The sequence below is a fragment of the Nuphar pumila genome, chromosome 8, assembly GCF_984573655.1.
Source record: "Nuphar pumila chromosome 8, dmNupPumi1.hap1.1, whole genome shotgun sequence".
NCBI lineage: Eukaryota > Viridiplantae > Streptophyta > Magnoliopsida > Nymphaeales > Nymphaeaceae > Nuphar > Nuphar pumila.
The window spans coordinates 13076467-13092597 of NC_143256.1; the positions used below are offsets into that span (position 1 = coordinate 13076467).

The following is a 16131-nucleotide window of genomic DNA, read 5'->3' on the forward strand; positions in this document are numbered from 1 at the left end:
TAGTGACCCTTCTTATTGCATTCACTACTCTAGGCGAGGTAATTTAGAGAAACCCTGTGCTCTCAAAAAATACACTAAAGAACATGAACAAGTATCCACTAGGAAGTCATTGAGAGTCTCTAAAGTTCCCGAAAAATTTGTATCATATGAGTTTTTTTCACCAAAGTATCAAGCTTATATTGCTTTGATACACTCCTATGTAGAACTCTCTACCTATGATATAGCAAAAGAACAATTTGAATGGGTCGAAGCAATGTCAATAGAGTTAAGAGTCCTAGAAAAAGCAAATACGTGGACTATCCAAGATCTTTCATCAAGAAAAAAGCCTATCAGATGTAGGTGGGTGTACAAAGTGAAAACCAAGAGTGATGGCACTCTTGAAAGGTTTAAGGCTTGTTTAGTTGCTAAAGGATATTCCCAAGAATATGGAATAGACTATGAAGAAATGTTTGCTCCGGTTGCAAGAATGACCATAGTTAGGATCTTGATAGCTCTGGCATCTTCAAAGAAATGGCATATATATCAAATGAATGTTAAAGACGCATTTTTTAATGGAAACCTAGTTGAAAAAGTATATATGAAACCACCATTTGGTATTAATGTTCCCAAAAGAAAGGTTTTTCGATTAAACAAAGCTTTATATGGACTTAAGCAAGCCCTAAAGGCTTGGTATGATAAATTTAGCCAAGTTATGATTGATTTTGGTTTTCAATTTTGTCTTACTAACACAACATTGTTTGTTAAGAAATCTAATGCAGGTATCATCATTCTTCTTCTCTATATAGGCGACATGATCATCACTGGAAGTGACAAACAGGGAGTTGATAACATTAAAAAATTTCTCAAAACACATTTCAAAATGAGTGATTTAGGTTTCTTAAAAAGAAAAATTTGTATAGAAGTTGCTTATTCTTTCAAAGGCTATTTACTAACTGAGTCTAAATTTGCCTTGGATATTGTTGACAGGTCTGGTATCACAAACGAAAATCAGGTTGACACTCCTGAAGTTGTCAACATTAAAATGAAGATTGATGATGGAGAATTACTTGAAAATCCAACTCCCTACAGACAACTTGTTGGATCACTGTTTTACCCAGAGTTACCGGAAGCGCCTAGCTAAAAGGGGAAGCGCGAAACGTCGCGCTTCCGAAGCGTGGGGGGAAGCGTCCCCCTTTTTTGGGAGGCGCGCTTCCCTTTAATGGGGGACGTGTTTCCCTTTAATGGGGGACGCACTTCCCTTTAATGGGAAGCGCGCTTCCCATCACGCTTCCCCCTCGCTTCCCCTGTTTTTTCCAATTTTTTTGTATTTTTTATTTTTTATTTTTATTTTTTTCGCTTCCCCCTCGCTTCCGAGACACTTCCTAGGTCGCTTCCGAGACACTTCCCGAATCGCTCCTAAGTGGTCCCACGCTTCCCCGCTTCTTAAAATTTTGAAAGTGCCTCGCTTCCCGCTCCCGCTTCCCGTATCGCTTCCCGCTCCCGCTTCCTCAACTGGCAACCATGGTTTTACCTCTTTATTACCAGACCTGATATTGCACACGTCGTTCATACAACGAGTCAATTTCAGCATGCTCCCACCACTGTTCATATGGGAGTTGTTTTACGCATTATTTGATATATCAAAATTTTAATTTTTTGAGGACTTTTTTTGTCTGCTTCTTCCTCCTTTGATTTAACTGCTTATACTGATGCAAATTGGGGAGGTGATCCCAATGATCGACACCTAACTACTGGAATCTGTGTGTTTTAGGTGAATCATTAATTTCGTGGAGGTGTAAGAATCAACAAAAAGTTTCTCTCTCGTCAACTGAAGTTGAATACAAAGCGATGACTACAACCATTATGGAAGTAGTTTGGCTAAGGCGTTTGCTTCATGACATAGGTGTTGAAAGTGCAGGAGCATCAAGACTATGCTGCGACAACAAAAGTTCTATTTACATTGTCAGCAACAGAACATTCTATGAATGCACCAAGCATATTGAAATTGATTGTCACTACGTACGAGAGGAGTTCCTACATGGCACCATTGATCTACCATATGTTTCCTTAGAATATCAACTGACAGATTTATTTACCAAACCTCTCATTGCTCTTCAATTTTACTTTCTCTTAGACAAATTTTTGGTTATTCAACCGTAAGTTTGAAAGGGAGTGTTAAAATGTAATGTAATACAGTTAGTTATATTCTAGTTCGATAGTTAGATTGTAATTAGGTTAGGTTAGATTTTATTTATGTTTTTTAGACTTTTTTAGACCTCTTTAGTAACATGTGCTTTTTGACCAAAGTCAAAAAGCACCTCTACTTGAGAGCTGTTGGAGAGCCGTTGGGAGTCCAATAACTCTCTCCTAGATCCCTCTTGTGAGCATTATATATATGGGGTAAAACCCCCTTGTAAAACTACTTTTGTGTGTGGGTTTCATCCCACTTGAATGAAATATTATTTTTGCCTATTTTTGTGTGCACTCCTTTGAGCATTTTGGTTGTTGAGTGTGTTTTGTTCATTGAGAAAGATTCTTTGTGATATTCATTTGAAGTTTCGGTTGTAGACTTCATCTTATTTCAGTGCTCATAGTATTGCATGACTTTCATGAGTTGCAATTAACTATTAAAAGCATGTGAATAATTACCACTGCAGGGGTTGCCTGCGTGGCCAGCAAGGTGGTTGTGAAGGTGGAGTTGAAAACCCCGGATCGAACCCTGCTGGCACATGGGTGTGTCTGTAGCAGGGTTACCGGAAGCGTTATAGGACCTAGGGAAGTGGGGTACGGAAGTGTTAAATGTGGTACTTCTGAAACGCACTGGGAAGCGCCATATTTAAATGGAAAGTGCGCTTCCCCATATTTTTTTTCTGTTTTTCCTTTGTTCTTCGTTCTTATTTTCCCTCTTTTTGCTTCTCCCTCGCTTCTTGTTCGTCTTCTTAGGTCTCTTTCGGTTTGCTTCCTAGGTCGCTTCTAGCTCGCTTCTCTTCTCACTTTCGAGACGATTCTTGGTTCGCTTTTAGGTCGTCTTACACTTCCTGCTTCCTAAAATTTTGGAAGTGCCTCACTTCCCGCTTTCGCTTCTGCTTTTGCTTCTCGCTCCCACTTCCCTAACTGACAACTCTGGTCTGTAGCTTTTAGAGGTGGGTCACGTAAGGCAGGATAGTCGTGGGGTACCACCCAGGGTTTTCCCTCGCTTCGGCGAGGGTTTCTCGTTATAAAAAAAAGAAAGCATGTGAATAATTGATCCAGCCGATTTTATGTAATGGTTTGTGAGCATTAGATGGAAAGGTGTTTGTATAGATCTATTAATTACAATTCTGTTTTGATGTCTTCGTCATCTAGGGCATCACACTAGCCGAGCTTGAGATGACTGGGCTTGGCTCATTGGCAAAAATAGTTGTTCGAGCTTGGCTCGAGCTTGAGCCGAGCTTGAACAGCTCCTGTCCAAGATCAACTCGAGTTAGGCTCATCTTAGCTTGAGTCAAAGGAGCTCAACATATTTCAGTTAAAAAAAAGTTTGAAATAATTAGAGGCATAGTGAAATTTGAACCACGACCTCCTGAATTGAGGTCAAACCTCTTAACCTTCAGGGTAAGACCTCTTTTTATGTGTATTAATGAACAAACCTATACATATCCCTTATATTTTCCCTATATAAACCATGTGATACAAGCTTAATCCGGCCATCATGCTTAATCAAGCTCAACTGCCTGATCAAGCTCGCTCGTCTACTTATACCAAAGCCTTTGCTCAAGCTTGACTCCTTTACTTGGACGAGTTCGAACCAAGCTTAAACGGGCTGAGCTCAAGCTAGCTCGGCTTGTTGTGCATTCCTATCATCATCATCAAGCCTTATCCCATATGCATTGGCTTAGTTTTTAAGTACCTTCTCTGATCATCTATACCTAAAGTTTAAGCATCTATCGGCCTAGGATGTAACACCCCAAAAATTCTGGACTTGTAACTTTTAGGAAAATTTTAAAAGCCTTGAAATCATTCGTTTATCAGAGTTTTAAATAGTAATTCAGTGGAAAATGGTATTTTAGAAACAACAAGTCAACGATCCTTGAGCGCATTACTTGCGAAAACCTTTTCCTTTATACAACGGATTTGAAACTCTGTATATTCAAAACCAAATAGATTAAAAAGAAATACAGTTTTAATAATTTAAAGTTTATACAAAAGAGGAATTTTCAAAGAAACCTTTATGCAAAATGTCCTTAGGAGTGAAACGTCAGGGAAAGAGTCTCATCTTGACACCATTATCATCATGCCATCACTTGTCGTACCGACCTAATCATTACCTGTACCCATAAAATGGGTCAGTTTCGTGAAAAAATGGTAGGTGCACAAGTAAGATAATATAGAATCATATTGAGCATATGCATTTCATTTAACACAATAGGCAAATTTTAACAAGTAATAGGCTAAATCTAGCATAGGCAGTTGCTTAATAAGAAGTTAATTAACACAAGTAATAAGAAGTTAATTGACACATGATAACCTAACTCAGTAAGTAACGTGAACAAATGTGGCATATGTATTAAATGCATACATGGTACACAATTCAACAAGTTATACGAACAAATCTAACATATCCATCAAATTCATTCACGGTACACAACTCAACAAGTTAATGTGAACAAATCTAGATTTGACAAGAAATATGAACTAATCTAGATTCAACAGTTATGTGATCTAATCTAGCTTTGACAAGTAATATGAACAAATCTAGATTCAACAAGTAATGTGAGCAAGATAACTTTTGTTTCGATATTAGTTGGCCTACGGGTACACACAAGGCACGAAACGTAGAAACAACTGAGACTAATCCGGGGGTTTATTATGCTATGTATTTTCAATACCTCGGGTAGGTAGCTGAGTTCGTTCCTAAGGGGACGACCAGTGACCAAGAGAGGAATCCTCAAAGGCATACGTAATAAAGGATGCATTCAACTTTTGTAGAAGTCTTTGGGATCTACCACCTAGGATAATTTTTGGTAGTCCCGTCCCCTAACTTCGATGACTGGAGACGCCGAGTCATTTGCCCGAATGGTGGTTGTTAACAACCTGTCCATTGGAGTTTTTGTACCATCTCATCCTCTCTCTTGACGGAAAACAACGGGTCGAATGGGTGCGTCAGTTGTTATTTAACTGAAGACTCATTCTGTATACTCTGGTTTTTCAAACCCACTCAAGCATCTTGCCTGTGAAGGCAAATCATCACCATTTATGTGATTTTCATTTCATCATTGTTCCTTTGCACATTGCGAGGTTACCATAAACCTCTCATTTAATCATCGTAGTACTAACATGTTGTGCCTGTCTAAAAGTATGACTACGATAAGAGGGGTACAGGTTTCTCATAAAGAAACCCCAACTTTAATGTGTTGTAAAGAAAACGATGTAAAGAAAACCAACACGAGCATCTTGCCTGTGAAAGTGAAGCATCACTATGTAACTTATTTTCACAAAGTGTCATTCGCACACTTCAAGGTTACATGAGCCTTTCATCTAATCATCGTAGTATAAACATGTCGTGCCTGTCTAAAAGCACGGCTACAATGAGAGGGGTATTGGTTTCTCAAAAGAAACCCAACTCCATTGTTTTGGAAAAGAAATGATGCAACAAATATTTAGTTTGACAAGATCAAGTCTTTTATATCACTTGAACAACATTGTGTGAATTGCACAATACAATATCGCCACGGATCTCTCATCCAATTTATCGCAGTATCGGCATGTTGCACATGTCTTGTGATACTGTTTACAATACAGGTTTTTCAGCAGAATCTTCGCGCAAACTGATGCCCATGCCCCTAATTAGGGTTATCCAAGTTGTATCGAAATCTCAAACCGCAATTGTAAAACACTTCTCTCAAATGCGCCGACTTGGAAAAACATAGTTGTTATTTGGCAACCTATAGGATCTCAAACTTTGCAAAATTGTACATTTGGAAAGCTGGATTCACGAAAGAAAATCCTTTTCTTAAGAATTTTAGCGCCCACGTGCAAACCCACAACCTTTGAAAAAAAGAGTATAAATAGAATATGTTGTAACCGAATATCTTATTTTGACATTATTTATCTTTCAAACCATGGATACAACTTTGTGTAACTCACACGAAACAAGATCGCCATGGATCTCTGCAGTATGCGCATGTCTCGTGATACTGGTTTTGATAAACAAGGTATGACTTTCTCAACAGAACCGCACCCAAACACATGCTCATGCCCCTAATCGGGGTTATCCGAATTGGATCAGAAACTCAAACCAAAATTGTAGAACACTTCTCCCAAATGCGTCAACTTGGGAAGGCTTAGTTGCGATTTCGCAACCTGAAAGAGTTTCAAACTTAACTTTGCAAAAACTGCGTGTTTGAAAAGCTGGATTCGCGCAAGGAATCCCCTTTTTAAAGAACTGTAGTGCACAAGCACCAACCTGCATCTTTTTTGGAAAAAGAGCGAAAACAGGTTATGTTCTTGCGCATCTTGCGAGGTTGCATTTATGTAAGTACATATATCAAAAATGCAAGTTTGTGCTCATTTCAGCGCTATAGCAAAGTACATAGCAAGACTCTATGTGCGAAACCACATATAGAGCGTAAAGCACGTAAGCAGTGCACGAGGTTACAAATGCGTAGGTAATGCATGGGGTACGGAACCGTACCCTGGCTAAATAAATGCATAAACAAGAGCCTATGTACAATAGCGTGACAACAAAGTAAATGACAGAAAGCGATGCTTGATATGCGAAACTGTATATCAAGCTAAATAAATGCATAAAACAGTAGCCTGTGCAGTAAAACGTAGAGTTACCAGAAGCGCCTAGGTAAGTGGAGAATCGTGCTTCAGAAGCGCGAAACGTCGCGCTTCTGAAATGCGCGGGAAAGCACGCTTCCCATCATGCTCCCCCCTCGCTTCTCCCATTTTTTCAATTTTTTTGTATTTTTTATTTTTATTTTTTTTGCTTCCCCCTCGCTTCCTAGGTCGCTTCTGGTTCGCTTCCTAGGTCGCTTCCAAGACGATTCCCGATTCGCTCCTAAGTGGTCTCCCGCTTCCTAAAATTTTGAAAGTGCCTCGCTTCCCGCTCTCGCTTCCCGTATCGCTTTCTGCTCCTGCTTCCTCAACTGGCAACCATGGTAAAACGCGACGGCAAAGTAAAGACAGAAAGCAAAAGCCTGTGCACTAAAGCGCGGTGGCAAAATAAATACAAAAAGCAAAAGCCCGTGCAGTAAAGCGCAACGACAAAGTAATGACAGAAAGGAAAATGATAAAGATCACGAAACCACGTCCTTGAGTTAAAGGCATACATATATGCATATACGTATACATATATATATATATACATATTGGTTATTGTGTGTGTTGAATGAACCATTGTGTTCATTGAGAGAGATCTTTTGTGATCTTCATTTGAAGCTTTAGTTGTGGGCTTCATCTTCTTACATGGTATCAGAGCGAGGTTGTGATCAAGCTATTTATCTTGGTGCATTGAGAAGCGTGTCACTCTTGTTTTGGAGAAGAAAAGACATTCTTCCTCAAGTATATATAAAAGTGTGTTCAAGCAAAGCTTGGAGGTGTGCTTGCATCTACCATTCGTGGTAGAGTATATCCCTCTTCTCTACTCTTGGTATTTTCTTCTTTTTTTCTCTTTGTTAAGCCTTGTAAAATGGATGACAATGATAACGTCACCATTAAACCCATCAAGCTTAATGATTCAAACTACATCACATGGGCTTCAATTATGAAGCACCTAATATGGGAAAAGGGGTTGTGGGGATTAGTAGATGAAACCGACTTAGAACCTAAACTAATCCTCATAAAGATCGAAGGTGAGAAAAAAATATCTCTCATGGAGGTAGAAAGGACTAAAGCTATTACCAGTTACGAGAAAAAGTGGAAAGAATGGAGGATGGGACATGCCAAGATTATGTTTTGGCTCATAAGTAGCGTGGACATAAAAAAATATTCAAGTCTTGCAAAATTTAAACATGCAAATGATGTGTGAGACTATCTGAAGAGAATGTACTCTCTTAAAGACATTGCACATGTGTGCAATTTGCAATATCAAGTTCGAAATATGGTTCAAGGGGACAAAAGCATTAGAGAATACTATAATAATTTATCCGAATTGTGGGAAGAGTTGGTTCTTCTCGAACCAAAGTGGCATTGCCCACAAGACATTGAACTCTGCCAAAATCAAATGAATGCGGAGCACTTTTTTCAATTTGTCAATGGTCTAAGATCGGATTTTGAAGCTACTAAATCGATTATTCTTCATCGAGGAAAGGTTCCCTCAATAGAGGATACTATAGAAGAATTGAGCATGGAGGAAAATTGGCTCAAAAGTAGAGTTGCCAAAAATGATGATGACTCGGTTCTAGCTGTATCTAGACCAGAGAATCATGTCTGCACCTATAAACCTCTAAACTATGGAAGAATGAATGATAAAAATGATTTTGAGAAGAGAAAAGTGTTTTGTTACTACTATCGTGAGCCAGGACATCTAAAAACTTACTGTCCAAAATTAAAGAAACCATATGAAAAGAAAATTGCCTCTATCAGACCTCTGCAAGAATCCAATGAATCTTCCATTGGAAGCATGTCTCTAGCACAACTAGTGGAGGCACTTCAACCACTGCTCAAGATAATGTCGTCCTCGACTGGAGCCGCAGTCTCTTCCATTAGCACCTCAGATCCAGGTAAATCTCTTTGGCTTCTTGACTCAGGTGCTTCTTTTCATATGACCCCAAACATTAATATCTTATCTAAATGTCATAACTCAAATTGGTCAAATGTGTTTATTGTTGATGGGACATCTCTTAAAATTAAAGAAATTGAGAATTTCGAAAACTCAAAAAGGTTTTGTATTCCACAAGTTATATATATTCCTAAACTAAATTTAAATATTTTATCTGTTTTACAATTAACTGACCATGGATGTAATGTTTCATTTTCCTCTCGTAAATGTCGAGTGCATGATCACAAGTTAGGGAAGCTGACTAGAGAAGGCCATAGAGAAGGCGGCTTATACTATATGGATTTTTTGGATATACCTAAGAATACATTGTATTGTAATGTTCAAAAGATTGACTTAGACTTATGACACAAGAGACTTGGACATCCTAGTGTATCCAAGCTCCAATTATTTTCAAAGATGGAAATTTTTTGTAATTTTGAAACTTTTAAATGTGAAAAATATATTCTGAGAAAAATGAAAAGACTACCATTTTAAGAAAGAACTTTTGTCTCTTCTCGACCACTAGAATTAATACACTCAGATGTATGAGGCCCCACACCTATTAGCTCCAAAGGTGGCTTTATTTATTATGTAATCTTTGTAGATGATTTCATGAGACACACTTGGATCTATTTTCTTAAACACAAATCTGAAGTCTTTTCACACTTTCAAATATTTTATCAATTAAGTAAAAAATCAATTTAAAGATGACATTTCAATTTTTCGCACTAATTCAGGGGGAGAATTTTTATCTAAAGAATTTAAGGATTACTTAAACTTGTATGACATTATACATGAAAAATCATGCCCTTATACCTCTCAACAAAACGGGTTAGCAGAAAGAAAGCATAGGCACATCATAGAAACGATAAGAACCTTACTTATTACACATCAAGTACCAAAGATTTTTTGGGCCGAAGCCACATTAACAAGAGTTTATCTTATCAACATGATGTCATCATCTTCCTTAAACCACATATCTCTTATTGAAAAACTTTTAAACAAATCCCAGATTACTTCAGGTTAAGAGTTTTTTGGTGCAAATGCTTTGTTTTTTAAACAAAAATGATAAATTCTCTTCTTATGCTATTTCATGTGCCTTTTTAGGGTATGCAAGTCATCAAGAAGGCTATAGATGCTTCGATCTCAAAACAAGAAAATTATACGTTTCAAGAAATGTATCCTTCCTGGAAAAAGAAAGTTTTTTTGAAAATATAAATTCTAAGGAAATAGATGAATATTCTTTTCTATTAGATCTAGTTCCAACAATTGTTGAAGATGTTATAGAAATAAATCCCGAAGAACCACTTGATATGACAAATTCAGAAATTTTAGTGACCTTTCTTATTGCATTCGGTACTCTAGGCGAGGTAATTTAGCGAAACCTTATGCTCTTGAAAAATACACTAAAGAACAGGAACAAGTATCCACTAGGAAGTCATCGAGAGTCACTAAAGCTCTTGAAAAATTTGTGTCATACGAGTCTTTTTCACCAAAGCATCAAGCCTATATTGCTTTAATACACTCTTATATAGAACCCTCTAACTATGATACAACAAAATAACAATCTAAATGGGTCAAAGCAATGACAGTAGAATTAAGAGCCTTAGAAAAAACAAATACTTAGACTATCCAAGATCTTCTATCAAGAAAAAAGCCTATCGGATGTAGATGGGTGTTCAAAGTGAAAATCAAGAGTGATGACACTCTTGAAAGGTTTAAGGCTCGTTTAGTTGCCAAGGGTTATTCCCAAGAATATGGAATAGACTATGAAAAAATGTTTGTTCCGGTTGCTAGGATGACCACAGTTAGGATCTTGATAGCTCTAGCATCTTCAAAGAAATGACATATATACCAAATGGATGTTAAAAACACATTTCTTAATGGAAATCTAATAGAAGAAGTATATATGGAACCACTACATGGTATTAACATTTCTAAAGGAAAGGCTCTTCGATTAAACAAAGCTTTATATGGGCTTAAGCAAGCCCCAAAAGCTTGGTATGATAGATTTAGCCAAGTTATGATTGATTTTGGTTTTCAAGTTTGTCTTACTGACACAACATTGTTTGTTAAGAATTCTAATATAGGTATCATCATTCTTCTTCTCTATGTAGACGACATGATCATCACTGGAAGTGACAAGCAGGGAGTTGATAACATTAAAAAAATTCTCAAAACACATTTCGAAATGAGTGATTTGGGTTTTCTAAAAACTTCTCTTGGTATAGAAGTTGTTTATTCTTCCAGAGGCTATTTGCTAACTCAATCTAAATTTCCTTTGGAAATTGTTGTCAGGTCTGGTATCACGGACGAAAAGCAGGTTGACACTCCTAAAGTTTACTTGAAAATCCAACATCGTACAGACAACTTGTTGGAGCATTGTCTTACCTCTCTATTACCAGACCCGACATTGCACATGTCGTCCATACAACAAGTCAATTTTAGCATGCTCCTACCACTATTCATATGAGAGTCATTTTGCGCATTATTCGATATATCAAAACATTAATTTTTTAAGGACTTTTTTTGTTTGCTTCTTTCTCTTTCGATTTGACTGCTTATACTGATGCAGATTGGGGAGGTGATCCCAATTATCGACACTTAACTACTGGGTTTTGTGTATTTTTAGGTGAATCATTGATTTCATGGAGGTGTAAGAAGCAACAAAAAGTCTCTCTCTCGCCAACTGAAGCCGAATACAGGATAATGGCTACAACTACTATGGAAGTAGTCTAGCTAAGGCGTTTGCTTCATGACATGGGTGTTAAAAGTACAGGAGCTTCAAGACTATACTGCGACAACAAAAGTTCTATTTATATTGTCAGCAACCGGACATTCCATGAACGCACCAAGCCTATTGAAATGGATTGTCACTATGTGCGAGAGGAGTTCCTACATGACACCATTGATCTATCATATGTTTCATCAGAATATCAATTGGCAGATTTCTTCACCAAACCTCTCGTTGCTCCTAGATTTCACTTTCTCTTGGACAAACTTTCGGTTATCCAATCGTAAGTTTGAGGAGGAGTATTAAAAATGTAATATTTATATGTAATATATTTGTAGTTTAGTTATCCTTTTTTAGTTTAGTTAGAAACTAGTTAGAATTAGGTTTAGGATTTTAGTTTGGACATTTTTAGACTTTTGGACATGTTACTTTTAGAGCTGTTGGGAGCCCAAAAACTCTCTCCAGCTCTATGCTTTATGCTCTATAAATATGGGGCTATTCCCCCTTATAAGATATACTCTTGAGTGTGGGTTTTCCCACTTGAATGATATATAATTTTCCCTCTCTTCTTGTGTACACTCTTTTTATTTATTTCGGTTATTGTGTATGTTGAATGAACCATTGTTTTCATTGAGAGAGATCTTTGGTGATCTTCATTTAAAGCTTTAGTTGTGGGCTTCATCTTCTTACAAGAGCGAGTGGGAGCCTGAGGCAAAGGGGGTTTGTCGGGGAGAGAGAAACCACATGGGGTTCCGGCGAGTTGAGGGAGCAGAGAGGCGGGCGACGCAAGGGAGGTTGGCCAGGGTCGGGTGCTCGGTGAGGGGGGCGTCGGGCGAGGTCGCCGGAGTGGGAGGAGTCGGGGGTGCCGAGAGCCATCGGGGGAGAGAGCGACGGGAGGGGTTTTCCCTTTTCGTAAAAGGGAGACCCCTCCCCTGCGTTCTTATAAAGAACACGGGGGGCAGTTAGGGCTGACCCGGGTTTGGATCCAGATCCAACCCGGGTCCGATACATTTTTTTTGTAAAATCGTGGGTTTTACATAGGATCTATCATGTCTCTATTCACTGTTTCCATCGATCTTCCAATTTTCCTGTTCCTTAAAAATCTATTGAACGACTTTTGGGTATGATTAGTGATATACGTCTCTCTACCGAAAAAACTATATCTAGACGACATTAGTTTTCTCTATTGTCAGACGTAATTCTATGCATATTCTTTTATGAGGGAAAGAATGACTTTCATTAAAATGGCACTGACATATCACCATAGAGCGAGAAACGGAAACTGCAAATGAAACAGGAGAAAAAATGAAAGCTTAATGATGTAGAATAAGACTAACAGCCTTAAACCCGAATCTGCTCAGTCCAATCCATGAGATGTCTATCCAGCCCACTTATCCTTCACTTAAAGATAAATCGGGACTGATTCTGAACATATTTGACAACTCCTAAGCTCTATCTTCTTTGTTAGATTAGGTGCACCTTATAATATGTGTTTAATCCATATGCATTTTATCTCCTTATGGCTTCCCTTTTTGCCCAGCATTCATCTCATAGAAAAGTGTTGGTCATTCTGGGATCTTATGGAAATCATCTCGTCAGCCATGGAGGACACCTGCTTTTCTCACGTTTGCTAGCTTGTCTTCATCACTTGTCCATCCAATCCCAGTTGTACTAATGTTACCTTTGCATATCTATTTTCACATGCTTCAAGGTCTTTTATCTTGAGAGTAACATCTTTTCTTGCTAATTTTCCTCTAAGTTTCCCAATTCAGAAATACTTAAACCATCAGGTTCTCCATTAATCTTGGGGTTAAGTAAAACAAAAAACCCATTAGTAAATTTTTTTTTTCATGAAAAGGAAAAAAAATTGAAAGTGGTAATTTAGAGTGAAAAGTTCTATGTAGCTCTCCTCTGTTATTGTTATCCAAAGAAGAAATCCACATTATGGTACTTTTCAAACATTTATTTCCCTGCTTTCAAGATTGTCATGCTTTCTTGTAGTTGTATTCACCGATGGCTTGCATTTCTTCTGTCAATAATTTGAGGGTATCCTATAATTATTATTCTTGCTTGGAGCTTGGAACTATTATCCTTGTTTGTTGCTATTCCCATTGGCATGAAATGCTTTTATTCTTTCCTTCTTTTATTACATTACTATTGCTTTATCAAATCTTTTATTTCATTCCTAGTAGTGTTGTTAGATTTTAGCATATTTCAAAAAGCTTCTTGCATTGCTGGTTTTTGAAATATAAATTAGTTCTGCATATTTTTCATTCTCTTGTGCTTGATTCATTCCCTCATATACAGTAGTAGATGGCCATGCAATTTCTATAGAATTAGGTTCACCATTTGTCAAATTGGCATTTAATTACATAAATATCTTGTGTTGTTTTTAGTTAATCTATCAAATTTTAATATTTTTTAGGTCTTTTATATTTTGTGTACCCTTTTTTCAGGTTTTTGTAATATAAACTTCATTCTTTAATATAAATTGGTTTTACATGGATTCATTTGCCCGCAAGGGCTCTGCACAATTGTCTAGGAGGGTCGGCTTAAGGCATTCAAGTTGAAGGATGCCACTAGTTCCATACATGGGGTACACATCTCTTGCCTTAAGGCCAAAGCAGCAGGTTACCTGGCGGGAGAGGGGTTGGGGTGTGCCATATGGCAAAGTATCAATTTCTCGGGAGGAGACACAACCTGAACCAGGGGTTCCCCTGAAAAAAAAGAAGAAAATGAATTCTTTCTTTAGTGCTCTTTATTTTTACTCTCTCATAGGGGGAGGGGGGTTGGGGTATGTTAACCGCTTGGTGGTGTGCCATATGGCAGAGCATTAATTTCTCCCGAAGACCCACCACCTGAACTGGGATTTCCCCTAAAAGAAAAAAAACAGAAAATGGAATCATTCTTTAGTGTTCTTTATTTTCACTCTCTCATATGTGATAATAGATAGCCATGCAATTCTATAGAATAGCGTTGCAGTTTGACTAGTTTATATCTATTCATAAAACTAGTTAATTTATCAATTTATCAATATTTTAGATTGTTTGAATTTTCTGTGCCTTAGATCTTGGAATTCAACTGGTTCTTGGTCCAGAATCCAGATCCTATTTGCTAAGACTACCTCAATGAGCATGCTCTTTTAATAACTTCCAGTGATCTTCGTCTCTGTCTTGATTCTTTCACAAAAATGCTCAGAGCTGATTGGATAGATGTGGATAATGGTATCTTCTGTATAGTTTCTATTTTTAAGGTTAAAATTTTGATATATCTTGAAATTGTTCTGTTGTTGGGACCTCTTCACCATTTATTGTGCTATGAGGTGGGAAGTTTCTCCTTCAGGGTTGCAGTTGTGTATATTATGACAGGGAAACTGAGACAGTAGTTGCTCACGTAATGCTCATTAATTGAGTACCTAATGAAAAGATGTCTGCTCCTTTTAAAATGATTAGTCATTGACCTTTTCCTTATGATTATTACTTTTCAAATCCTTTTCATCACTTACTAGTAAATTATTGGAGGATCATCCTGAGATTGTTCCTTGTGTCCTCTTCAGGATGGGACTGTGGAAGTGATCAATGGTACAGGGAATCTGGTTTCATCTGATTCTTCAGCTGCTAGGAGAAGTGAAATACCAAGCCAAAGAGAAGAAGTCTAGTGGCTACTGGTTTGGTATGAGAAATTATAATCGATTGATCAGCATTGGCTGCATACAAGTCAATGAATGATGGTGTCGTTGCTTCAAAGTTTCGACCTCCCTGATAAGAATTCATGACCAGCCATCATCTTCAGCAGAAGGATCTGCCTAATTGTATGATTACTAACCATCTTGGATACACAATTCTGTCAGTGAATTTGAGGGTAGGCCATTCTGTAGAGAATATGTGTGACATTGGAGTAGTTCTTCCCACTGTTGCATTCTTGAGCTTCATATGCGGGAAACAGGCTCTGGCTTTTAACATTTTGAGGGCAAGAGCGCTTCACAGTTTTTGGGATGACTTTCTACTTTGTTCTGTCTAATGATTTATCACAGTAAATTAGTCTTGTTCTGTTCTCTAACAACACATAATCCCAGATTTCCAAGATATCTTGCTGCATTTCTGCAGAGAGAAATTCAATATATACATGTTTATATGAATTCTTGCACTGTGCCACACTGAAATTTCATTATTGTAGCTTCCTTAATGATGTACTGGGCCCTTTGTAAGAACAAAGAAACTATTCATAATGCTACTTTTTTGGAATAATGTGCATTTAAGCTACTCTGTGTTTGGAATTATTATCTGATGAATCAGATGCTAACTTTGGATTGTTGCCAAGACATTTCAATTCATCATCTTCTTTTTCTCCTTTTTATTATTGAATGTAAAAACCTGACAAGTTAGGAGAAGTGGTGGCCCCAGTGATCTCCGTGGATTGGATGCCCGTAGCTTCTTTGCAATTTTTTTTCAAGGCTTTTTTTAGAAGGTAGCCTCTTTGCAATTTCCAAAGGCATACAAAACACAAACATGATTCCCCCTTCTTTTAGTAAATCTTCTTTTTGGTGTTGCTGGGGCCAGAAAATATCATGCGTTTACCGAATACCAGATAATATAGCTCTTATTAGGCTCTCGTCCATATGGTGAAAAATGCCAGATTGAAACCCATTGCTAGGGCCAGAAAATAGCATGTG

At 37.7% G+C, this 16131-nt stretch overlaps 1 protein-coding gene across 2 annotated transcripts in view; it reads left to right on the forward strand.

Annotated features, from left to right (window-relative positions):
- LOC149829635 (ALBINO3-like protein 1, chloroplastic) overlaps positions 1–15702 on the forward strand; it is a 74794-nt gene extending 59092 nt beyond the window's left edge. The window contains exon 11 of one of the 2 annotated variants that reach the window (XM_090016052.1): positions 15016–15702. In XM_090016052.1, coding sequence (XP_089872178.1) covers positions 15016–15117 — 102 coding nt within the window. In that variant the 3' untranslated portion in view covers positions 15118–15702. Of the gene's footprint in view, positions 1–966; positions 1041–15015 lie in introns of those variants that run through there. The other variant, XM_090016051.1, reaches the window with a different exon arrangement.
- Positions 15703–16131: the final 429 nt, after the last annotated feature.